General features: G+C 35.7%; 1 protein-coding gene across 2 annotated transcripts in view; it reads right to left on the bottom strand.

Moving 5' to 3' along the window:
* Positions 1-808: 808 nt before the first annotated feature.
* LOC120625674 (folliculin-interacting protein 2) overlaps positions 809-27,108 on the bottom strand; it is a 28,361-nt gene continuing 2,061 nt past the window's right edge. For both annotated transcript variants that reach the window (XM_039892795.1, XM_039892794.1), the window contains exons 3-13: positions 21,594-21,706; positions 19,154-19,332; positions 17,797-17,904; positions 16,572-16,711; positions 13,761-13,879; positions 13,322-13,462; positions 10,727-10,876; positions 5,864-7,371; positions 4,593-4,719; positions 3,530-3,641; positions 809-3,112 (exon numbers count right to left, since the gene is read on the bottom strand). In XM_039892795.1, coding sequence (XP_039748729.1) covers positions 2,906-3,112; positions 3,530-3,641; positions 4,593-4,719; positions 5,864-7,371; positions 10,727-10,876; positions 13,322-13,462; positions 13,761-13,879; positions 16,572-16,711; positions 17,797-17,904; positions 19,154-19,332; positions 21,594-21,706 — 2,904 coding nt within the window. In that variant the 3' untranslated portion in view covers positions 809-2,905. The remainder of the gene's footprint in view (positions 3,113-3,529; positions 3,642-4,592; positions 4,720-5,863; positions 7,372-10,726; positions 10,877-13,321; positions 13,463-13,760; positions 13,880-16,571; positions 16,712-17,796; positions 17,905-19,153; positions 19,333-21,593; positions 21,707-27,108) is intronic.

The raw sequence follows: 27,108 nt of genomic DNA, 5'->3' as shown, positions 1-27,108 counted from the left end.
ATTGCTCTCACACAAATAAGAAATAAAAAACACTGCTTTGCTTTAGTAGTGGCACAAGTGAAATGGTACATTTTTCCAGGAGTCTCAAAACACCGACTTTACTTTTATTAGCCTTAACATTTGTTTACTAAATATAGGATACTGTTTGATACGGGCTAAAAAAATCTGATACTTATGATGCTCAAGAAAAAATTAAAATGAGCCCTTTACAAAGCTAAATCTTGACTGAAAACTTTTACTCAGAGGTGCTTTGATTTTTAGTAATATGTCATCAGTGTGCCAGTGGTTGGGGTGCCACTATTATTTAAAATAAAACAGCTTAAATAAAATAAAATAAATACTTAAAAATAGAAAATGGGCCGTGAGATATACTTTAAAGCAAAAAAAATGGGTTTAATTAGAACAAAAGCGTTGCCCGTTGCAACTATGTCCGAGTAAATGTGTACTTGCGCAAGTCACATGCACTTTTACTTTTTCTGAGTCTAAGATTCCCATCCTAAAAGTTCTTAAAGGACTACAAAATATAAAATCTCCGGATTATCGACTTTTGAAACATTAATAATAAAAAGATAGTATTATATAGATAGCTTTTCTTAATTAGAGTAGAATAAAAAAAAATAACTTAATTTGTGTCAATCACAGATGCAAAATATTATTATTACAAACAATAATTATTTACATAAATATAATTTATGTACTTACTTAAAACTTTTACGCTTGTGATATTAAATAATTATAATACTCTTTTATTTACGATATGAACATAATATATTATTTTAAAATCTTAGTTATAACATTGAAACTACGTATTACATTATATTTGGCTAGTGGATGGAATATAATAAAAATAATACTTTATTCATTAAAACTTAGGGACTCCTGTATCGTAAATATTAATTTATCATAGTTTTAAAGCAATAATGAATCTTCTTTTAAAAAAATCTTAACATAGCTTTTGTAATGAATGCCCATAGATACAGTTTTACAATATAAAATCTTTTTTCTCCATTTCAGTGTTAGGTGTATATAATGAGCACCAGAAGTTATTTGTTATAATCTTCGACATCAATATGTACAATGTATTTTATCCTTTTAATTATTTGAGAGCAAAATGCCTTATCGCAGCTTCCGGTAGGAATTAACTGGTAGAAATCGTCACGTAAGAAAAAAGCGTTATGCCCTTCGGCTTATTTAGGTTATTATCGTCAAACTCGTTTACATCATAGAAAAAATCATATCAACATACCATAACATTTATTATTTTATATTTTGTATAGAGTAATACCTCTTTAAATCTCCACAGTACGCTTTACGTATCTTACATCCTCATCCTAAAAACTCGCAATTTTTTTTCACGCCATATCGATATGTGTGGATGTCGAAGTTTATATCAAATTACTCTTGGAGTCCGATCATCACATACTTCCGTAAAGTAACTGCCTGCTTATATCCAAAAAGTTAGGATTTTTATATCCGATATTACGTCTAACCTGTAAACTTTCTGCCATCGCTTAACGCAAAATGTTTCATATGACATAAATCTACGTCTCCAAAATAAAAGATTAAAATTGTTAAACAACAGCGACAACAATATTGGAATAATACTGCTTTAAGCGATGGTAGTAAGCCACCTGTTTTATTTACTTATAGCTAGTCTTGTGACTTGTAATAGGTATATACTATGCATAGTTGCGACTACTTTTTACGAATAGCATCCTGAAACGTTAATTTGAAAGTCCAATTTTGTAATAGACAGCTATTCCCCGCGGTTTCATCCGCATAACTATGTGCCCCCGCGCACTAGGCAGACGGACTAACATATGACGTTGGATGGGAGGCCGCGCACACAAACAGCCCCGAATTCCTGGCTGTGCGTGTGTGTGTGCGTGTGTGCGTGTTTGTGTGTGTGCGTGAGTATGCGTGTGCGTGTGTGTCTCTACCATAATTATTTTTCCAAAATTATATATAGGTAGAAAATTTACATTAACGAACGAATTTTATTTTCGGTATCTTGATAATTTTAATGACTCGGCATATTCTTAAGTTTATTTCTAACATTATAATTTTTTAAATGTGTAATTTTTAGTTAAAATACAAATACTGCGTATGGCCCTAATTACTAAACTGAATCAGTCTGCCGTCAGTCTCCGCGGACATTTTGTACCAGCCGGACGGACTTTCGATACAGAGAAATTCAATCGGGAAATAGAAAGCCGTAAAGCAAATTTAAAGTATTCCGCGCCATATCGCTCGACTAAAGGATCACAAATGGCTGTCGTCGATGGGCTGCTATAACTGGCTGGCTGCCTAGTGCGCGGAATGCCTTAGGGTCGTGACGCAATGTTACTAGACATATCATATATGACAAAATGACATGCTGCAAAAGCAAGGTTTATCTACATAACATTGTCTTGAAAATAAACTTAATATTTTCTGTAAGGATTAATATTTTATGTTCAATAATGACGATTCAAAATCACAAATTATTTTCGACATAAAATGCGTCATTGTGGTTTATTTATAATCGATAGCGTATTTGGCTCCACAGTCTATTTTTAAGATCAACAAAAGACGAATATTTTTGTGTAGTACATACATTCACTTAGTACGACCCATTTTGCAAGCGCACGCGGATTAAACAGCAAGTTACTGATATTGCTTCTAGCTTGCTTAACGAATACCGTTATTAGTGGTTTGATTCTTATACCAAAATAAAATGTAGCAGGATAAAAAGCTTTCTAACGTTGAAACATTAATAAAAATCGGTTCTGTAGTTTTCGAGTATATCGACTTCAAACATACAAATAAAACGGAGAGATTTGTTGTTTATTTGTCATTATATTATTTGTATAGAAGTAAACCAACCAGAAATTTAGCAGATACCATATCCATTTTACATTTAACATCACCTATAGCTGATACCGTATCTTCTTGTTACTTGTGGAGTATGCGTAGTTGCTATTGCTAATAGCAGGGGAACGTCATTCTCGTCGATGCTAAGTGATTTCGTGAGGGTTGCTATATCGCAGAAGTCTGTCGACATAAGCATGTCTGCTAACGTTTTGGACAGCACGCAGAATTCTCGGAGCTTGCTTTCCAGATACAAGAGACACTGTAAAAGATAAATAAAACAAATAATTTATTGGATAGGAAGCAGGCGTTACATTGCATAGTTCCATGATATATTATTAAAAAGAAGCTTAATTTTCTATACTCCGCGAAAAGCAGGAGGTCTAATTTATAATTTCTTTAATCCTTATACTCCACACCAAACTGTTCTTCGGCAATGTACCGTTCTATAGTATAAGAATAACAACGCGACGTTGTCCAATCGCATGCGTTTGGTTTCACAGTGTCACACAATGTCACTTTACAGAAATAACTAAATTTTTTTGTTGGTATGAAATGAACTAATATTGAATTTTGAAAAGTCGTTGAACAAAAGTTATTACTTTTAATGGCAGTAACGACAACGTCGAGAGGTTTCTGGAATTTTTATTTAATCCTGTATAGATATATTGAATTGTACCTGATGCGGTGGTAAATTGGCTCTGCGCATGGCAGTGATTGCATCCAGCATTCCACCCACGAGCGGCGATAAACCGCCGCTGCCACACGCTCGCCCGATCAGTCGCACCTCCCTGGAAACGAATGAGCGAATGAATAAATAAAGCGTACCCCAAACAGAGGCGGAAGCGGTCGCGTTGGCGGGCACTATGTTTTAGACTAACTCGGAAACGAAGATTTACTCACGCGGACAGTTGCTGATGTAGTTTTTACTTACATAAATAGTACTACTCAACTTACCTAAACTAACTTTAACTATCATCGTGTTTTCCCATCCGTGAAAATATAGAGAGAGGCCTAAATTGCGAGCATTTTTGTTACGAACGAAATAGATCAGTCAACCATATCCTACTTTTTAACGCACTTGACCGCATCCATCAAGTGTATTGACGCGTATGAATTCTCCGTATATCTACTGCCATTTCATTATAAATGAATGAATGAATGAATGAATATACTTTTATTGCACACCACAAAAAGTACAAAAAAAAAAAATTATGTTTTTTAATTTTTTGTTTAGTTTTATAAGAGTTGTTGTTGTAACCTGTTGATTGTCCATTAAATAAATAAATAAATAAATAAATTTCGAATTCTTCCAGCTAACCAATGGCGAAGAAAACAAATACAGAAAATAGTTATGTGGTGCACATATACTCGTACATATAGCCATAAAATAAATATATCATACTATAATCACCTTTAAAAAATTAACAGCCCACTGCTGGACCAAAAGCCTCTCCCAACCGGAGAGTTTGCCCAAAATCACCCAGCTGGGCAGACGTATTGGTAAATGCAGTAGATGGTACCTTCCTCAATAGCATTGAGGAAGCTACCATCGTATCGTATCTTCGTAGCTTCCTCAATGCTATTGAGGAAGCTGCTGCAAGTTCTCCGATATATTCCCCTGGTCACCTCGCATGACATCTTATCTTATTACAGTATTAGAAGCAAAAATAAACTTGTAGTTAGCAAAAATAAATAAACGTGTAGGTTATTATTAATAAATAGAAAAAAAATGGACTGACCACATATTTGTGTCTCCCACAATCGCGACGGACTGTATTGGCGCGTCCACACTTTTGTGTAGATACGAAGACAAGTCCAAATCCCGCCTGAGCTCCGCTTCCCAAGTTGTGGGATTTGCTGATGTTCCTGTGAAAAACAGAGGTTTGTTCATCATAGCGAAACAAGTCTTAAAACTAAACGGCGATGAAAATTTCGTTTGGCTTAATTCGAGTCTATACAACCGCACCGGATGTTACCGTGGTGGACTACGGCCTTAATCCCTTCTCACTGTGGGAGGAGACCTTGTAGCAGTGGCGTGCATAGAGGATATGCACAGGGTATGCAGATAATATAAAATGAAGAAATTCTCGTGTACGAGTTATAAAAAACTCAAGGATAGGCATTGTAAGTTATAAAATAAAAAGCCTACCCTTTATGCACGCCACTGCCCTGTAGTGGTACTACGGTAATTTTAATAGGTTGATATAGTTATGATGAAACTTTTTTTTATTGAAAGAAAATTATATCTGAACCTTTATTTATCATATGTAGGTAGTTGTAAACGCTGGAGACGAGCTTTCGTTTACACTAAAGGATCAAGAACGAACGCTCTTTTCTAGCTCTGGCTCCTTGTTCGTTTGGTACACCAAACGAACAAGGAGCCAGAGCACCTTTACATGACATAATAATCGTACTGCCAACCCGCATCGGAATATCGTGGTGGGTTTATGCTCTATTCCCACTGGAATGAGGAGTCTTGTACCGAGCAGTGGGAAATTAATAGGCTGGGGATGAAGATTTTCGCGTGCACATCTCTGATTTTATGTTTGCGTGCAAAAAAAACCGAGCAAATTAAGAATGCGCAAATATGCTTTTTATGCAATTAACTGATAACCTCCTCTTTAATATAGTCTGTTAATAATGTTGACATCTATTTACTAATTTATGATAATCGTTACAGTATTTTTTTACGGTGGGTACATATTAAACTTTTCATCTTTATAACTTGATAGGTATATACCAGGTATAGGTATATACCAGATACTTTATTAAATTAATCAGCATTTTCATAATATGGTAATAATTCTTATTTTATTAATAATTAATTTTTAAGAAATAATCAAGATTATATTTGATTCACAGCCAATGTTCATGACATTGTCGGTGGGTAATTTAATATGACGCGTGTATTTTTAAAACTACTACAGTCGTGATTGAGACTCGGACGATGCACAAATACCTCCCGGTGTCTTACTCATTATCATAATTTATAGACAAAATAATTCCTCACCTTGTAAAACTAAATCAGGTACATAGTGGTTTGAGAGGCCGCCGAGAAGCGTGACGTCATAGCCGGACCGCACTTGCGTACGGAGCTGCGTACACATTTTCGCCAACGGGAACTCAATCACTCTCTTCACTTCTAACTTATCATTCACCTTTTTCACAGCGCCTTCTTCCTCTAATTTTACACTAAAACAAACGTCCCTCGATACACAAACACTCTTATCGTCTTTGCTCTTTACATTGACAATCACTGTATTCTCCTTGCGTTTCCTGACGAAAGTTTTTGGTGACATTTCCCTATGCTGTTCCGTTTCACTGACTATCAATTCTTTCGCGAACTGCGGCTCAGTCTGCCGAGGCATATCGTTCATGTACTCCATTTCGGAAGCGTTCGTCGGCGTTTGCAACATAGACTCCATCAACTGACATTTGTAGCATGTCTCGCATCGCTCCTCCTGTATCGGCGGAACGAAAGTAGGGTCGAACTGGAAATTCTCCAGCTTCAGATTCCCCGGCTTGCCTATATAGTGCCTATCTAAGATCTCTAAGTTTTTACTCTTCATATAATTAGTGACTATCTGCGGGTACTTATCGAACTCAAACTTAAAACCGGAATGTTTTATTGGCTTGGAATGTTGCAGTGTTTGCGCGCAGCACTTAGACGGGCTGTCGGTGTTTCTGGACGACTTTTCTTTATCGTGGACCTGGGTGCAGGGCTCAGTGTTCTCAGTGGTTTCCAAGGTTACCGGCTCGTTGTGGACCTTGGACGATTTCTTAACGCACTTCCCACCGTTCGACTTGTTCTTCAAGCCAACCAGTTTTTCATCATCGCCGAGCACGAATAAAACTTTATTCCCACTTTCCTCGGACGTCGACAAGTCTGAATTGGAATCTGAAGAGTCCTTCAACGAGATCATCATAGTAGGTTGTCTCCGTAACGGTTTGGGCTGGGCTTCACCACTACTGCCGCTGTCTATCACGTTTTCTGAACTAGAGAGCTTTTGACTTAAATTCGCGAGCGTTGTCGACTTCCTCAGACCAACCTCACTTGATACTAAAGTACTGACACTACTACCGCTACTCCTATTGAACGAGGGAACTCTTAAACTATCTTTTGTACACTCTTCCACTTCTAATCGTTTTGTGGTTCTACCAGAATCCGAAATTTTACTATTCACATTCACAACTTTAGCTTCACTGAGCGCACAATCTTGATACGTGAAGTCGTTTTTCTTAACGTCTCCGCAACGCAAGAAGTATGTTAGCACACCGAGTAGCCTGTTTATGAACTGTTGGTTGTTGGATCCTGTGATGATGGTTCTGGAGGATCGTGGCGGGAAGCCAACGCTGCCACAGAGGTCGGTTAGTTGTGCCCATAGTGCGTTGTATGGACGACGCAAGTCGGTGCTTTCTTGCGTGCTCTGCGGTTCGTCTACTGTGTCGTAGGGACTGACTGTAGCTACCCACCCGAGGTGATGCGTGAGGACGTACGTTAGGAGTGTGCTGATGAAACTGAAACAATACATTTTTGGATAAAATGCATTGCATTCACATTGATCATAAAAAAAACCGTTACAGGCTCGAATAGGCTAGCAAGTCATGTTACCACAGTATAACTAACGAAGTCATACAGAGGTCCAATGAAGTCGTCTAGACAGCGCAAACGTAGGGTATATGCGGGAAAAGGAAAGAAGTTGCGAGGGACCTAGCCTCTATAACATTTAATCTAACACGATATTAAATGCGTCTAACTACTTACTGTACCGCTTATTTATACTGTGCTCTTACGTATAAGAAAAAGCAATGTATGTCTAACTTTATGATTATTTAATTTACGATTGTTCGTTCAGTTGTTGAAGTGGTACCAAGATAAACATTTCTTGTTGACGAATTTATTACTTGTTTATAGTCCGCTGAGCTAAAATATTTCGGAGACTACATCTACTAAGCTGTGGACATGAAGTGACATGCTAATTATTGATTAATAGTTCATTAGCTCCAAACACATCCAGTTGTACAAACCAAGAAAGCTTCGTACTACACTAACATTAAATAAGGACGTTTCCAGTGTAGCGTTCCGAAGTTCGCGTATGACCTTTAAATTACAGAAATTTTAATAACAAGACGCTAACAATGTTATATAGGCATTGTCTACGCGAACGTGACTCAGAGCACACCAACTGTTATTTGATACTTGAAAAATTTTATTGAATTTTTAAACTACGAGTATATTGGCTCTTACCATTGAAATAAACTAGTGTACACCGTTGTAAAAAGCAGAAATCAAAGCTCCCAGTGCGTATTATTTCAACTATTAACTTTAAGTGGTGGCAACTGTAAGTGTACAACTGGGAGCAGTCTTTCAACGATAAGTGTTTTGTTGTATACTTAAAGTTCAAAAGGAATTTCTAATGTCTTGTTATTAAGATTTCTATGTTTTCATGATTCAACTCGATGTCCAGCGCCCCCTCAGTCAAATTGTGAACAAGATCAATGTTACATGGTCGAATCTCGACAAATAAATTTAATTATCGCGTTACGTACCCGTTAAATATATAGATACTGTTGGTACGAAATCTACACCCACATAGGTTACACAACTAATCCGCACAAATAGTAAACGCGTCGTTCCATTGAATCGCGTGATCACGTGAAAAACGCGTAAACACCACGTAAAAAGAAGTAGCAGAAATACACATACTAAAAATAAAGTGTTGCATTTGACTTATTTCATTCACACATGTCAGTAATTATCAGGGGGTACGTCCAAAGACAAAAGTTTGTTTGTCACTTAAGAGTGTAATGGACGTCGACGCAGATAGGACGGTTTTTCTTCACTTTAAACAAATATAGCACTTATGCGTTTCGTAATAGATTTGACAATCGTATATATGAGATAGTTTACTATATAGTACATCGGCGAAAACTATAATCAGCTTTATACGAATGGGATAAGAATGAAATTCAATTATTATCAGTGGAAGAATGCCTCCGCCTGGTCTGTACTGACCCTTGGTCGTATGATGAAAGTGTTGGAAGGGCTCCAAGAATTTTTTTTACTCCATTATTATGTAACAAACTAAACCGTCTCGGCTCTATTAAAAATATTTTACCTCTCACATACCGTTAAAGTGGTGCTAGATAGGAGAAATAAACAATTTTAGCTTTATTACAATGAAGTTTTTTCTATTGGCTGATGCGGAACAAGTGCAAGTGCGTGTTTCTAAATCGCATGCCATGAGGTGTAGAATTGGAATTTATTGGCTAATATGGTAAGGCTCGTGAACATAATTGGGCGTTACCCTGCCTTCAGGGAGTTCGCACATTAGAGGAAGCATTTCCATTGGTCGATTCGAACCCGATTTTTTGAATTTTATAACCTAACTCACGAGGTATGCTATTTAACATCACGCTACAATCCTATGCAGCCTAGAAAACAAAGTTAACCAGATGCGGGCGATGCAACGCGGTGGGTCGGGGTTAATTAATGGCATATAAAAAAAAAATAGAAGATGAAAGTTTGTACCTATAAGAAATTTACTTAACAGAAGTTATACGCTACCTAATTTGAACCGCTAATATACAATCAGTCCGTAACACGATATAATTACATTAACATATAATATAATACTGTAGATTGAACTTAAAATTTAAATAATAGAGACATTTAATAAAAATATAAGTTTCATTATCACGCAATCGAAATGAAAAATACTTGTTTTATGAACTTGTTGTATTATCTACTATATAATAAGAGTTACATTGAAAGTAATTGTGTACACGGATCCAAACTTAAATATATTTAACTCTAAAAAGAGTGCCATCCTTTTTCAGAGGCAGCATTTAGTAGAGTAAAGAATTGTATACCTACTACGAAATTAGCACTATATACCGCTGGTATTTGTTAAAAAAAGACCGGGTTATTTATTTAATAGTGTCTAAAAATATCACCATAAAATAATTGATGCTAATTGTAACATAAACATATATTCGTACCACCTTTTACAGACATTTAGCAAGCTATTGTGTATTGGCTATATTGAGCGTGAACAAAGTGTTCCTTTACAGTCATGTGATTCTTTTTAACGTCGGGACTTGAGAGCCGGTAATAAAATTAGTACGCCGCACGATTAACGGCATTCTTGTTATAAATGTAACGAAATATTTTTATCACCTGCCCACATCACGTGCATTCTGTGGACTACGAATGTTATATTGAGTCTACGCAATCACGCATTTCCTACAATTTATTTTAAGACCCATCCCTACTAATATTTTCATTGCGAAATTGAGTTTGTTTGTTTGTCCTTCAATTAAGCAGCAACAGAACAACGGATTTATGTGAATTCATGAATATAAATAGAAAATCCCGGAAATGGAATATGTATTCGAACAATACATTAATTATGAAATTCTAAATGCGACGGTAAGTTTTTTTGTTTTAAATATATTTTGTTGTTTTATCTCCTAAGGGGGTAAAATAGGGTTCTGGAATTTGTATGAAAATCTATATTAATGTTAACCGCGGGTAAAAGCTAGTCAGAATGTAGAACAGTATATTCTTTATAATAACAACTCTCTTTTCTCACTGAACTATTTATTTTAATAAAAATTAATATGATAAATATCACAACAGACAGATTGTTCTTGAACAAATAAACCTTTCCAGAAAATTAATTTAAAAAATTCATTATTATCATCTAGTTTAAATACCCGACTCGTCCAGTAATTTCCTACTTTTCCGGATTCAACAATACTGTACAATAATTTAACTATGGAGACGGACATCTTAATAAGAGTCTATTATATAAGAGTCAGGTTTTTTAAAGTTAAGTGATGAGCACAAAAGTTAATATGATATACTCACAAGTTCGTATTTTTTGTATCACCGAATGTTAACACCCAGCAGAGGTCTGTTAGAAGGCTGTTCGCGATTTTGTTGGTATAGTCAGGTTCACTGGTGACTAGATCCAACCACACCGAATGCAACCGCGGTCCAAACATAAGATCTGACAACCTGAAATTGGAGTAACCTTATAACAAAGCTGAAATTTAGCACTAAGCAAATGGATCATGAAACTGAATCGAATTTTGACAACAACCAATATGATAAAAATCAATCTTAAAGTCTTTAAATAATCGTTGACAAGAAAATATACAAAATAATGTGTTGGGGCGGTGATAGCCTAATGGCTACAGCGTCGGCCTCTTTTTTTTTCATCATAATCCATTACTGGCCTACAACAGGGCACGGGTAACCTCCCAAAATGAGAAGGGGTTAAGGCCGTAGTCCACAACGCTGGCCCAGTGCGGATTGGTGGACTTCACACACCTGAGAACATTATGGACAATTCTTTCGCAACGTTTTCTTTCACCGCTACTTTTAAGTTATGTGCGTTTTAAGCAAATAAAATATCACTTGCTTAAAACGAACATAACTTAGAAAAGTTAGAGCTGGGATTAGAACTATCAGTATGTGTATCAGTATGTAGTTATTCGTTATGTATGATTTATATGTATACCCTAGATTTTCATTTTATTTTTTAAGTTTTCCTAATCTAAGGTTGCCTGGCAGAGATCGCTACTTAGCGATAAGGCCGCTTTTGGTATCCTATGACATACTTGAAGTGTACAAATAAAGAGTATAAATTAAAAAAAAATATATATGCTATGATTTCTGAAAAACCTTTTTCATTCTTCCAACTCTTCTATAATTCAATTCCCATGCGAATAATATTATACAGTTGGGCAATGGCTCCCTCGCTTAGGGTTTTAGAGACTCAACACACTAATATAATACAAATTGTTGGGTTTTACCGTTTAATACCGTATCTTAGTGAGCCAGAGTCTCGGTTAGACATAGCCAATAACCAAACCCAAGCCTGAATCTTATCTTCAACAATTTTCTTTTACGTAATGTCTTCAGCAATATAAGCATACGTCAGTGATACGGTCAGATCAGAATACTGATTTATAGGTATGAAGGTATTAACCTTAACATCAAAAAAATGTTAATTGACAATGATCTTGGCTAGAAGCCAGACTGCCAAAGTTAAAGAACTCGTGAACGCTAATGCTATAATATAATCTATTTAAATAAATTGCAGTCCACGACACAAGAGCACGTGATAAAATTGATAGATGCGGATGAACAAATGCCTCTAAATTGAATTATTAAGCTCCTGTGCCAGTTTCCTATAAGTGAATTGCCTCGTAAAATTGATACATAATTTGAATTAGGAACAACATTGCATTTATTACCAGAGTATATCTCAATGAAAATACAATCATATTTATTGAATCACTAATACTTTATAGTGTTTCTAAATATATACAAATTTACATGTTAATGTTTTTACCTACTTTTTGTTCATATATACCTACTTATATTATTAGGAAAGTTTTTTTTTGTTTACTGTTGGTCGGTAAACTTTAGAAGTACTGAACCGTTTTTTATTATTCTTTCACCTCTAGAAAGGTGTTTTCACTACTAAGCAGCGTGGTGGGTCAAATTTAAATTCAAATTCAAAAATGTTTTATTCATGTAGACCTTAACTCAGGCACTTATGAAGCGTTCATACATTTAACATGTAACACTAATGTTAGTGATGGTGATAAAGCCCACAACAAAACTTTGCTAGGTTTTTTTTTGTTATCACCATCTCACAGTTGAGTTAATGTTGAGCTATGAAGTTAGAGCTATTCATACCCAAGCTTTTTTATCATAACTTGATCTTTGATATTATAATAAGATTTTTCTATAAGCTTACGTTTTATATAAACTTTGAACTTATTGAGAGACATCTCAAGGATTTCATCTAGTAATTTGTTACAAAATGATATACAATTACCCTTAAATGCCCCTAAATAATAAACAAATTACTAATTTTATGAAGCCTAGTAAACTGCACTACAAGTTTATTTTTACTTCTAATATTAATATTGTTACAGTCCACTCTCACACGTCTATTACATAAAACCCTATCTCCCATGAGAGTCGGTTATGGTGTTTGTGATAAATAAAAATACTAAAATAATTATAGTTCCGTTTTCCGTGTACAATTCTGTTATTCTGTTTCTTTTTCTGAGTCAAAGGCCGTGGGTTCGATTCCCATAACTGGAAAATGTTTTTGTTAAATGAACAGGACTGTTTTTCAGTGTCTGGGTGTTTATTTGTATTTGATAAGTATTTATGTATATTATTCATAAATAAATATTCATCAGTCATCTTAGCACCCATAACACAAGCTACGCTTACTTTGGGGCTAGGTGGCGATGTGTGTATTATCGTAGTATATTTATTTATTTATTATATATTATTTGATAACGACACTAAAATTTGTCGATGGAGAGTGTTTTATATCGTTTTCAATAGGAGACTAATCTACAGCAATTTCGTAGGATTCTCTTAATGGGCGGCTGTTATTTATTAAGGTTGTATTCATAATCATAATTCACTTACCATAACGCCGCGTCTTCCGTAGCCTTGTGCAGTGTAGACACGAAGGCGTTGCCTATCCCCGCGGTGAGAGTGGCTAGGCGTAAACGACACACGAGAGCTTGTAACTGCGGCGAGTGTTCCATGCAGCGACGAACAAGATCCCTGTAGATCCGGACAAAATAATAATTCAAAAAAACTTTGAAGTTTCATTTTTATAATTTTTGGCATTTTATGGCATATCAAAAATCATTTTAAAATCTACTTAGTTATATTTCAGACAAATGGTAAAAGTAAAATAATAACTGCAAAGAGCCTTTTGCCGTAAAACATATCTAATATATTGCTTTGAAGTGATTGTTCTGACCAATGAAACCATGCTACTATGATTGGCCGCAAAGCACGCCGCTGCCCATAGTTTTGCCGGCTTGATTTGGCTTTAGCTTTTGATATTTAAACTCACATATCAACAGACTCAGCTACGCTGATGAGTAAAGCCAGACCCAGCTTGCCTCTTCTAGTTGAGATCGAAGAACTCGCAAGACTGTCTGTCGTGCCGCTTGAAGAGCTGTTGCTGTATAGCTGTGTACAAATATTCATCGATAAATGAAAAACAAAACCAAGTGTTTCTTTTATGTGTGTTTTAATCTCAAAACTGGTTATGAAATCCCACTTCTGATTTATTGTGGAAGTTCACGTGCGAAAATATTATTCAGAAAAAATAAATTTCAATCAATTCAGCTCATTTAGTGGTACAAAGCATAATAAATACAAAAGTATTTAGAAATCTCTGTTAAATATTTCGTAACCATATAATAATTCAAACAATATTATCAAGATAATATTCTTTTCGGTGCTAGGAAAATGTCAAGTACGGAAATGATAAATGTCAAAGTCAGCGAACTTTGCGTCATCTGTCGAACTTCTTGTCACACAAAATGATGTATCATTCACAACCTTCGCTGTGGTCACGGTTTTTTATTTACTCAAACCTGCAATATGAGTGACCCTATTGTGTGTCCAATGTCCAGGAATTGAACAGTTCTGATATGTACCTATTAATTTCGAAATTATACATACTTAGTTTACCTATTAAGTTGTTTACCATCAAGTGTTTAATTTACATGAGTCAATAAAGTTCTAGCCTCGAGATACAACTAATTACAATTTGCCGTGCAAATTATCAATGCTAATTATTCTAATCATCGCCGCGTGTTGGACGCAGGTCACATGACGGAAAAATTGGAAACTCAACAAACGATCTGTTTTTCAGCGCCAGCTACTAGATATATTTCAAGCTTGGTTAGAAACATGCGTAACTATGTCAAACAATTAATAAAAAGCTTACATTGCTATAATAAAGCGCTAATCTCTTGAACTAGCAGTCGTATTGAGAAAAATATTTTCACATTTGATAGCCCACTTCTTGACGTAGGCTATTTAGTATAAGGATGCCTTTAAGCTTCCTCTCGAATAGGCATGATGATAAATTTTGAAAAACTGCCCTAAGATGTTCGGAAGTATCGAACTATATACAAAAAAAAATATTATTTTTGCAAAAAGTTAATGGTTTTGTTTGCAAATTATATTATTTTTAAATATTTCCCTCGAAAACGCCGAAGTGTCATGGCCGTACTCGTGACGTCATAGGCAAATTAGAGCTTTAGTAGTTTCCTTGTTTTATAGATAAGATTATTGCTTTTGATATTGATAACAAAAAACTTAGTTACTGATAGTTCAAAATCACAAATTACTTGATGTCCGCCGAGATTTTCGAAGTTCAAGCGGTACAAAGTTATGTTGACATAGAAGTGACGGCATCCCAAGTTAAGACAGCGATTCAGATTTTAGCTGATACTTGAAAGATGAAAAAAAAATTTAACCGTATTTCAATATCCATACGAAAAATAAAAATATGATAATACAAACACAAAACACCACAACTTGTGGCAAGAACCATAGACAAGTTGTCTTGTTGCCTAGCGATTGGTGAGAGGTAAATGTATGCCTCGGAATCTTCTTTGATTAGGCGTTATTCACTTGCCTGTCGTAAATGAAAAAGTAAAAAAAACGCCGATTAAGGCGCGAAGCTAGTTTTTATAATGATTAATCTAACAGTGAAGCTTAATCGAATAGTGATACTAATTGCATTTTATACTAGCGATACAGTAATTATGAGCGGTGCACCGATAACCGATCACATGATCATACGGGCATGTGACATGAGACGTAACATCACACGCTCGATAAGGGATAGTTGTAATTGGTGAGTTTATTACCTTTGTTGCTGTGTTTACTTTTAAGAAAACATTACACTTAAATAGAATAGTTAAATTTTAAAAACGGTTGTATTAGTGTAAGTGTTTGTAAGTAAACCTAATAAAAAAAATAAAATAAAAATAAAATAGTTAATAAACCATTTAAATACCTAGGGCTGATAAGTTTTAAGTACTTAGTAATACTCAAACGTTAAGTTTGTTATCATTATTATGCACAGAAAACGGTGATAGCCCAGTTGGTAGGATTTCGACTTCGCATTCGGGGTTACCGAGTTCGAATCCCAGCACGCACTTCTAACTTTTATAAGTTATGAGCGTTTTAAGCTATTAAAATATCACTTGCTCCAATGGTAAAGGAAACAATCATGACAAAACCGGCATGCCTGAGAGTCCTCCGTAATGTTTTCAAAGGAGTCCACCAATCCGCACTGTGCCAAAGTTGTGGACTACGGCCTTAATCTTTCTCATTGTAGGAAACCCGAGCTCTGTAGTGGGCCGGAAAGGGGTCGATATTATGAACGCGTGCAGAACTAGTAGGAGATGACCTCTCTGGCGCAACGGTGAGCGCTGTGAATTTATGCAAGTCCCAGGTTCGATTCCGGCTGGGGCAATTAGAAAATTTATTATTTCTGAATTTTCTGTTGTCAGGTCTGGTGGGAGTCTTCGGCCGTGGCTAGTTACCACCCTACCGACAAAGACGTGCCGCTAAGCGATTTAGTGTTCCGGTGCGATGTCGCGTAGAAACCGATTAGGGGTATGACTACCGTGCTCCCTAACAGGTTAGCCCGCTACCATATCATCACTTACCACCAAGTGAGATTGCAGTCAAGGGTAACTTGTAGTTGAATGGAAAATAAAAATATGCAATATTTAGCTTGCACTTCCAACACAAATGGTCCACTTACACGTTAAAACTGAAAATTATTAGCTGCAAAAGCTGAAAATTATTAAACTGAAAACAAAAACATTTTTTTTAAATTATCTACAGTAGTTACCTGAGAATCAGAACTTGAGATGGTTGTAGACGTGGGCACCTGCGGCGTACTGTTATTGAAGTCGAACCTCGTGGCCATGCTCTGGAAGGTTCTACGCTGCCAGCTACCGCTGCTGGAACTACTCAACTGTCGGCTCGGCGCTGAGGAAATCATACGCCTATTAATATAATATTGCTCTTGGTTACTTCTTACTCCATAACAATAAGGTCAACAATCCAGATGCACTTCGCAAAAGCTCGCGAATGCCTGGTAAAACGGTACGAACTTGCAGGGGTAGTTTGCCACTATTTTCACTTGACTCGTTACGTACGCATTATGCTCGAAATGCTCCAACATTTCGAGCACTCTCGTTGCTAAATAATCCGATTGCTCAGCACCAACAAATTGACATATATAATATAAGTTAAGCTAAGTTCATAAATTATATTCAGATAAATTAAGTAATATATTTTTAAAAGTCGTGTAAGGAGGCACTATTTGTCACTATAAACATGTTAATTTTATATGTGTAAGTATGTGTATTTATGTATATATATATAAATATATATTTTATGTATATAAAATTTATATATATTATTACATTTATTAATTTATTTTATTATTAATGTATATTTTTATTTATAGAATTGCGATTTGCTGGTAGCCTGGAAGAGATCACTTTTAGTGATAAGGCCGCCTTTTGCACATAATTTATGTTAAAGTAAATGTTCTTGTGTGTGTTTCCTTTATTATGCAATAAAGTTGTTTAAATAAATAAATAAAATATATTTTGTAATGTACATCTGTTAGTATACGTTTTGGCTAGCTGTAAGTATACTAAGGATATAAATAAATAAATAAATTGATATGCCTTTGTTCGCCGTAAATTATTAGTATTTGTATCACTGTATAATATGAGACTTATTTTAATTTATATTATTTTTATTGGTTAGGTAATCTTACAGATAATAAACACAGAAGGTAAAATAGCAAATAAAGTAGCAGATTATATTCAATCACAAGTATTCGAATATATAACTTATTTAAGTTATAAGTTATGTAAGTTTTTATTTACAATTTTTATATATGTTTATGTGGTGTACAAGTGTAATGACTAAATACTATTTAGTCATTCATTCATTGTACGAAGACTTTTGGTAAGCATCACTTTTACCTGGATTTTGTTGTCCTATACTTCCAGAAGTAACTGTTATTCTAAAACACTGAAATTTTAGTAAATACTTACTGTAAAAGCAGTAATCGTCTGGTGAGCTGTGTTCCCACGTGTCGAACATGGAGAAGTAATCGCACGTAGATCCCACACTGCTGTACGGAGATTGTTCGCCATAGAACCCTGCAACAACGTGCTGCTTCAAACTAAAGAACTTCGTTATCCGAATACGTGGCCTTCTTGACGAAATTGAAGCAGGCGTTAATTTGAGTAATTTCATAATGAACATTGAGGTTTTTTTTTCACTACAAGTTCTTGACTGTAATCTTACCTGATGGTAAGAATGATTCAGTCTAAGATAGTAACGCGTCAACCTGTTAGGTTAGCTAAGGCAAAGACACCCATTATCAAAATTAAGCTTAATTTGCTATACTCCGCGAAAAGCAGGAGAATCTGTGTGGTGTAATTTATAATTTCTTCAATCCTTATACCCCACACCAAACAGATCTTCGGCAATATACCCTCTACGCACGTTTCGCTCCGAAACCGGAGCATCATCAGGAGATGTTGACTTAACAATTATTCATTGTAACGTTTCGCTCCGAAACCGGAGCATCATCAGGAGATGTTGACTTAACAATTATTCATTGTAACGTTTCGCTCCGAAACCGGAGCATCATCAGGAGATGTTGACTTTACAATGAATAATTGTAAAGTGAACATCTCCTGAGGATGCTCCGGTTTCGGAGCGAAACGTGCGTAGAGGGTATATTGCCGAAGATCTGTTTGGTGTGGGGTATAAGGATTGAAGAAATTATAAATTACACCACACAGATTCTCCTGCTTTTCGCGGAGTATAGCAAATTAAGCTTAATTTTGATAATATATCATGGATTTCCGCAAAGTAACGCCTGCTTCTATCCAAAGACACCCATACTTCTTCTCGGTTTCTACGCGTCATCGTACCAGAACGCTAAACTATACCAAGGCTTATTAAAACTATAAGTAAGCTTAACTAAGCTTATTATATAACCAGGAGTTATTTATAATTTCTTCAATCCTTATACTCCGCACCAAACAGATCTTCCGCGATGTACTCTCTACGCACTTTTCTACGCATCTTCAGGAGATGTTGACTTTACAATGAACAATTGCTTTTTGACGATGGCATTTATAATTTTAAAGGTACCGTCTAGGACCCATTATCAAATAGGAGCGTTGGAAGACCCCCGACGAGGTAAACAGATGACATCAAACGAGTCACAGGGAGCCGCTGGTCTCCACAAGGCCGTGGTATTCGGTAATCCCTACAGAAGATTTATGTCCACTGTCCAGCAGTAGGTAAACGTCCATTGGTTGACATGATGATTATGAGAACGGAAGCACAAATAAAATTCTCGTCTGGTTTTAAAACCCTATACTATAAACTTACCAGAATCCCCCCTATCCAGTGAAAAACTCAACGATACACCCTCTTCCTTCAATTGAGGCACGTTCAGCGGTTTGGAGCTGCTGTTTAGATTACCACTGCTCTTCGTCTCAGTGATCTTCCTATCTCCCCGACCGATCCGCCGCGATTGAGGTACGCTGAATAATTTTGTGCACATTAACCTGAACAAAACATAAGTTTGTTTTAGTTTTTAAACAATTCAAAAAATTCAAAATTCAAAATTCATTTATTTCAAGTAGGCCTAATATAAGCACTTTTGAAACGTCAAGTCTGTCTGTTTGTAGTGATTCTACCACCGGTTCGGAAGGCAGATTCTACCGAGAAGAAACCGGCAAGAAACTCAGCAGTTGCTCTTTTCCAACATCAACAATTTACATTTTGCATTTTAACATTCATTTTTCTATCTTGTGAGAGCTGAAAGCGGAGCCGGATGCTTCCAAGCAACCTTGTCATTAAAAAATTCATCAATTGTATAGTAACCTCGCTGTAATAAATGTGTTTTAACAAATTCTTTAAACTTGTCCATTGGCAGGTCCAAAATCACTTTAGGAATCATATTATAAAAGCGTATACTCAATCCCACAAATGATCCCTGTATATTAGGTATGTGTGTAAATGTGTAGTTGGATGGTCACGTAGGATGAGGAACACCCGAAGTCAATAACAAAAAATATTCAGATGGCAGTTCCTACTAATATTACAAATGCGAAAGTTTTTATAAATGGATGGATGTTTGTTACTCTTCCACGCAAAAACTGCTGAACCAATTTGACTTAATTTTGGATTAGAGATAAATTATACCTTTGACTAACACTAATGCTGCTTTTTACCCCATGAAAATTTACGTTTCCCGCAGGATTCATGAAATACCAAAAACCGCGTAGGTACGAAGCCCCGTGCAACAGCTTGTTTAATATAGTACTGCTATCTTTTTCGTACTCATCCCTGTCGATAAATATTTTGCCATGATAAAGTCTTACCTACTTTTATTCCTACTAATAGCCTCTATCAGTAAGGTAATTAAAAATGTTGAATTATACATATATCGGTGCCAAGTCCGCACGATCCTTTAAACTAATTAACTATATCAATTTTTTTTTTCTTTGCGCTCTTAAAGCACTGATATCGCGATTGCCGGACAGATGAGAGTCCAAATACGGCCTACACGATTTAGCGTATTTACTTAGAATATATCCGTAACGTTAGTTCCAGACATGTTCACGTTGGCTTTATCACTAACAAGCTAGCAAAAATACGTCACCTATTTGGCTTCGGTGGGAACATTTCTCGGTACTCTTTATGAAAACTTTTAGGCTATCTAGTTCATTACTGATCAACGAACTCTAATAATAAAATTGTACAAACAGCCGTTTTCATTAAATAAGATAAGAAAAAACAAAAAAGGTGTTTATAATCTATAAAAATCATTATCTTAGAAATGTTGTTTTTACCAAATCCCATCCGCATTATAAGCTTTATTGCCCCCTCTGATATAAAAGAGGATGCCTACGTTTAAGTAGTGTTTTTTTAACGGTACGACGGTTTAATAAAGCGATACGAAACTGTGACCCGCAGGGGGACAGTGCCGGATTAACCACGTAGCAGTAGCAAATGCTACGGGCCCCACGCGAAAGGGGGAAATTAATACCGCTCATCTCTGCCTGACTGACGGACTGACTGACAGACAGACACGCACACAGACATCGCCTATAGTAATTTACTAAACTATTAACTACCCACAAAATTGTAACCTATAGATAGCAAATACGTATTGTACTTAAGATACGTATTGAGTATTGAATTGTATTTTTACCACTTTATACTCAAGAACCCGTTGCAGATCAAGGGCTCTTTTAAAGAATTTGCTACGGGCCCCGTGCTTGCTTAATCAGGCACTGCAGGGGGTGATAACGTATCTCACGCCAGGCTTGTCACAGGGGTAATACTCGCAATCTTTACTGTCGAACATTTCTATTATCATTATAAATACAAAAGTGACGATTGGCAGCAAAGATCGCAGCATTTACGCCTTTCACAAGCCTGTTGTTAGATACGTAATCACCTGCGGATCGGGCAAATCGTACACGCGCGTAACTTATTGGAGTGTCTGCCAACGTTTTCCGGCCTGCGGTAGCCATTCAGATACCTTCCAAAGTCGATCATTTTTCCGAACTTTGCCATATTAGCTTGGCAACTCATTGAGCTGGGTTACGATCCGGAACATACCTCATCTTACGAGGATATTTGATTACAAGAGTATGTAAAGCTATCGGTCCTCAGCCCGACCTTCCCGGTCGTGTCTGAGTTGCCGTCTCATCGGACTATGAAACTCTGGTGAACTCATGTGCAATATGCTCTCTGGATGTTGACCACCGTGGTCGAAATCAGTTAGGGGAACTGTGTATATTTGATTAATAATTACCTTTTCGGGTCGCTCATAATGTGAATCTTCAATGATACGCTCTTGCAGTTCATAGCAACTGCGCCAAATATCATCTCACCGAGGACGCTCGCATCGCCCGCTTGGCCTTTATACTGTATGGAGTAAAATAATAACTATAAATAATCCATTTGCATTTAGTATTACAAGTTAAATTAAATTAACAAATTTATTCTGTCAGCCTGTTGTCAAATATCACTTGAGCATAAACTTTGGCCGTCTTTGAACCGTTCTGTTCTACATTAAGTTCTACGGCTACGAAAATTTATTTCGTCTTCTATTAATGAATGACTGAATACACTTTTGCTTTTATTGTACACCACAAAAACACACACAAAATATGTAAATAAAAATTTATCGCAAAGTATACAATAAAATATTAATTGTTAAAGTAGTTTTATTAAACTTAATACCACCGATACAAATAAGCTGATAGTAAAGGGCGGACGATAGTGCAGTTCCTTATAAAAAGTTGTTTTCATCCCTCTTTCACTTAGAGTTTATGAATATTCAAATTCAAATTAAAAATTTATATTTTCATGTAGGCCTATCACAATTCACAGGCACTTATGAAGCGTTCATACATATTTGTTTACATAATTGTAAGGGGATGGTGATAACTTCGTTCGCCAACTTAAATCTAAAGCTAAGAGGGTTCCAAACGCGCCCTGGTCTAAGAAGAGCCCACAACAAACTTAGCCGGGTAATTTTTTTTTTGTTACCACCATCTTCCAGTAAATTTATATTAAGCTAAACTTGCTATACCCCGATACGGATTGAAGTAATTATAAATTACACCATACAGATTCTCCTGCTGTTCGCCGAGTATAGCAAGTTAAGCTTAATTTTCATAATATATTATGGATTTCCGCAAAGTAACGCCTGCTTCTATCCAATAATTCACTACAGTTACTAAGGTCCAGGGTTAGACTAATGCTAACGCAGTAAATTATTTCTAAGTGGTAGAATCACTACAAACAGACAGACTTGACGTTTCAAAAGTGCTTATATTAAGCCTACTTGGAATAAATGAATTTTAAATTTTGAATTTTTTTGAATTTAAACCACAATCTCCTACTTCAAACATACGCCGTATGCCGCCGAAACACAAAAAAACTGCTTTACTGCAGGAACGTGCACTGGGATCATTTTCGAATGATCATTGAGAAAAGGTACCAGCGGATAGGTCAATTCACTTATGCTATTTTTCTAATCTTTATAGGGGCGTTCTCTAGTACAAGTTTCTCAACTTTAGTTTATTTTAGTGGCAGTAACGGATGCGCCCGCGCACAGGTCATCTTTAACGTTCTCTCTATCCACCATCAACCAAAATGTTTCGTGTTTCGCGATGAACTTCATCACAAAGCGGAGTTTAATTATCTTCAACATTGTCGCAGCCGTTTTCATCTGGTCAATAACTTATCGCTAATTGCTTATAGATTCCGCGATAGCTATTGCCTTACATATACAATGAGGTTAATAAACCGCCAAAGCGCAACTAGGTACGCAATGTCAGTAGTCAGCACCGACTGATGAATACCCATTTTAGAATAGAATAGAATAGAATAGAATTTGTTTATTTACCAGAACAACACAAACAGACTTACATACGGAGTAACTTTTTTAATAACATTTCAATATCAATTTTGTACTTAATTTTTAATAGCTTAAGTCTATGATGTGTCGTGCCAATAAAAAGGTTCTGACTCAGCTTAATGTTCTGGATACTAATGTACCCACAGCGCTGGTATTCTGTCAGTACCTATTTAGTTGAGGGAAGTCCAGTTATGAAATCACATATAAAACAAAAAAAAATAATATATATTAACTTTATAAAAGAAAGTAAACTTCATAATGGAAAGGAGATGAAAATTCATTTTTGTTTAAGTAGTAATGGAAAAGTATGTTAGTCAGATAATAATTTTTAGTTTTTAGTAGTTATTATTGTAAGATAGTGCCACATTAGATTTTTGAATGTTCAGTAGATAATAGCGATATAATTTTTTAAAGCAAAACTTTGATTTGCACGAAAAACATAAACAAATATATATATCCAACGATTAAACTCAATTTGCTATACTCCGCAAGCAGGAGATTCTCCAGCTTTTCGCGAAGTAAAACGTATTAAGCTTATGTTTATTGTGTAATATGGAATTCCACAAAGTAGCACCTGCTTCTATCCAATAACAATTTATTTAACAAGGAAGTGACATTTACAGGATTATTTATCACAGAGTCACATGCTCACATGCATTCAATGAAACGCATAAAGGTTTATTTACATAGCGACGTGTTATCGCGACGTCATAACACATTTATCTTTGGATTCACGTTTAATATTTAGCCTGCTTTCTGAGTCCAAGGTCGTGGGTTCGATTCCCACAACTGGAAAATGTTTGTGTGATGAACATGAATGTTTTTCAGTGTCTGGGTGTTTATCTGTATATTATAAGTATTTATGTGTATTATATTCATAAAAAAATATTCATCAGCTATCTCAGTACCCATAACACAAGCTACGATTACTTTGGGGCTTGATGGCGATGTGTGTATTGTCGTAGTATATTTATTTATTTATTTAATATCGATAAAGCCCGCAAAACGACTTTATAGTATCAAAGATCTTAATTTCTATCTCCTATGACCTAGAAGCTCTGAGCCCAGCTTTGGGACTCGACGACGTAAGATAAAAAAGGTGCTAACGAGTGGTAATTTAAATAACAGCTCCTATAAAAATTTCCTTACTATGTTTAGGCGAAGAATATTATCCGTGTTTACCCACACACAACGTAATGTATATTTGCATCGAAAAGTACGCCGTTGAAATTGCTTCTCTAACCTTTCGAGTCACGTGAGTGACATGATGATTTAAGAACCGGTCCATTTCAAACAAGATACACCTATAAAGTGCATCTCACCATCGAATCTAAAAACAGAGTCACTTTAATGACATCACAAGACTTAGAACTACGCAGTGACCTCTATATGCTCTGGACTGTCTGTCTAGTCTAATGGATATGTGATTAGTCTTCGTTGTTGCTTTACTCATCGAGAGGCCGCTCACAAAGCCAAATAAAATCCATTCATCCCACTCGCGTAAACTACACCATTGAGGAAATGGTTAGAGGATCCCATGGCAATTTCCAGAGGGGTTATCGTACAACTGCCTTTTCAGTGCCTTCACGCTTTAAAAACTGTTATTTCTTATTGATGATTGTACTATCGGGTCGCGTATTTATCAAAAACACAAACCGAAAGATGTGTGTGTCTTTTTTCAGGAGGACTTCTGTGTTTCGTGATTCTTACAATAAAGAAATGAATGTCGATATTCAGAAATGGAAATGAAGGAGCAACCATACAGAGAGATTGCTCTAAAGTTTGTATCTCAGTGGTAGGTACTCGAGACCGAGACCTTTGAATAACTGAACCTACAATTACTGAATTTATGATTATCAAGCTACCTGTTGGCTGTCGCGGCAGACCATCCCAAGTATTATTTTTCTAGACAGCTAGCACATTTGAACAGCGGCTAACCTATTTATAAGTGTTTTAATTTGATAATTTCTTTATTATTTTAAGAATCTTTAAGATAATTGATAGAAAATAGATACAAAATAATGCCAAGCAATTATTGCAGCATGCGTATGCAGCATATTTATCTAAATAAATAGATTATCGCTGGTAATCTTTACGAGTAGATCGTCTTCAACACTAAAACTTCTAAGTATAACGAGTAAAAAAATAAAGTATATACTACGACAATGCACACATCGCCATCTAGCCCCAAAGTAAGCGTAGCTTGTGTTATGAGTACTAAGATGACTTATGAATATTTTTATGAATAATATACTTAAATACTTATAAAATACATATAAACACCCAGACACTGAAGAACATTCATGCTCATCACGCAAACATTTTCCAGCTGTTGGAATCGAACCCACGGCCTTGGATTCGGAAAGCAGGGTCGCTGCCCACTGCGCCACTCGGCCATCTGATGAATGGATGCATATAAACTAAAGCTTCAATTTGCCTACAATCCTACAGGCTTTTGCCTAAACGTTTGCCAAATAAAATCAGTAGTACCGAATTTGCGACTCTAAATCTATTGGTATTAAATACATTATACTTTGACGGTGTAGTATTTTCATAAGCGAAATCGACTGTTCGTTTGCGGGCGTGCAAATCTTATACTAAGGGTACAGTATAGTAATATATTAAATCAATGATACAGAGGGTATTTATTACAATAGATCTGTGATAGTGCCGATCGATGTTTCTATCTTCCTAGAACAAACGAATAGAACACGATAACACTTAAGTATTAATTAGATCCATTCAGTCCCACGATAGTTCGTTAGACCCACTTACTGTCTCGATCGTAATCAAAAAGGCTAACGTATAAAGTGATCTAAATATAGATTCGCAGTGCGAATAAACTGTGAAAAGGAATCCTCGTGACGGCTCAATTGTTGTGTTATTTATAAATTGTTACAGTTACATTTGATAACTTATTTTACAGTGTATAGTGTACATAACGATATTGACTATCGGTTTATATTTTACTACGTTTTTAGTGCAAATATGCGTACTTGTTAATGACGCAAAAGAGCACAGATAATAAATAAATGTCACAAATTCAATACATTGTACAAAATATTTTCAATGGATGCCTGTTGAGTTCCTTTCTGCATATAGGTATATGGAAGCGATTAAAACAAACATTGTAGGTAAACTAAAAAAAACATAATTTCGATGGAATAAACAATCAGAGGCCTTGCTACCATCGATTAAAGCAATCTTATTTTAATCAATTGTATTTTAGATTAAGATTAATTATAATTATTATCATTCCAAATTTGAAAAATAACAGGGCATTAAAATATTAGTCTCTAAGCAATTGAAACAAGCCCCCAGAAGTGTGATTAATTAGTAAAAATGTTGCCAGGTTGCAATGACAAATTAAAATAAAAAAACCACTGCTACTGAGTCAAAGGAAAGAAGCCTTACTTTATAAATAATTTTAGAAGGAGGAATTACAGTTTTAGCAGCCACAAGGTTCTAATCTGTTATTACCGTATATCTTTCTTAATATTTCTCTCCGCTAGTATGAAGCCTGTTAACAATTAGGGAACTCATGTTCCGGGAACAGAAAAGCCCCAACCCTAATATATCATGGGGATACTTAACATGATCTACTTTTTGTGTGTTCTAGGCATTGGCAATCTTACTTACATAAAACTATTAATTGCCTACTGTTGTCATGCAATGTTTACAACACTATGTACAGCAAGTATAAAACAGCACTATGTCTTTGATGTATAATTAGTTCACAAATGTAGTTTCCATGAATGCCCATGACAATAATCTTAACTAAAGAGAATCTCATTGGCTTAGATTTTTGTTTTGGACCAGTCAGTCATCAGTATGAAGTGATGCTTGCTCTTTCTCTTTTTAAATGGTTTCCTAATTGCCCCAAAACAATTGCATGTTAATA

This window comes from Pararge aegeria, chromosome 8 (genome assembly GCF_905163445.1).
Source record: "Pararge aegeria chromosome 8, ilParAegt1.1, whole genome shotgun sequence".
Taxonomy (NCBI): Eukaryota; Metazoa; Arthropoda; class Insecta; order Lepidoptera; family Nymphalidae; genus Pararge; species Pararge aegeria.
Note: the sequence above shows the minus strand (reverse complement) of the source record. Positions and strands in the feature narration are given on the sequence as shown.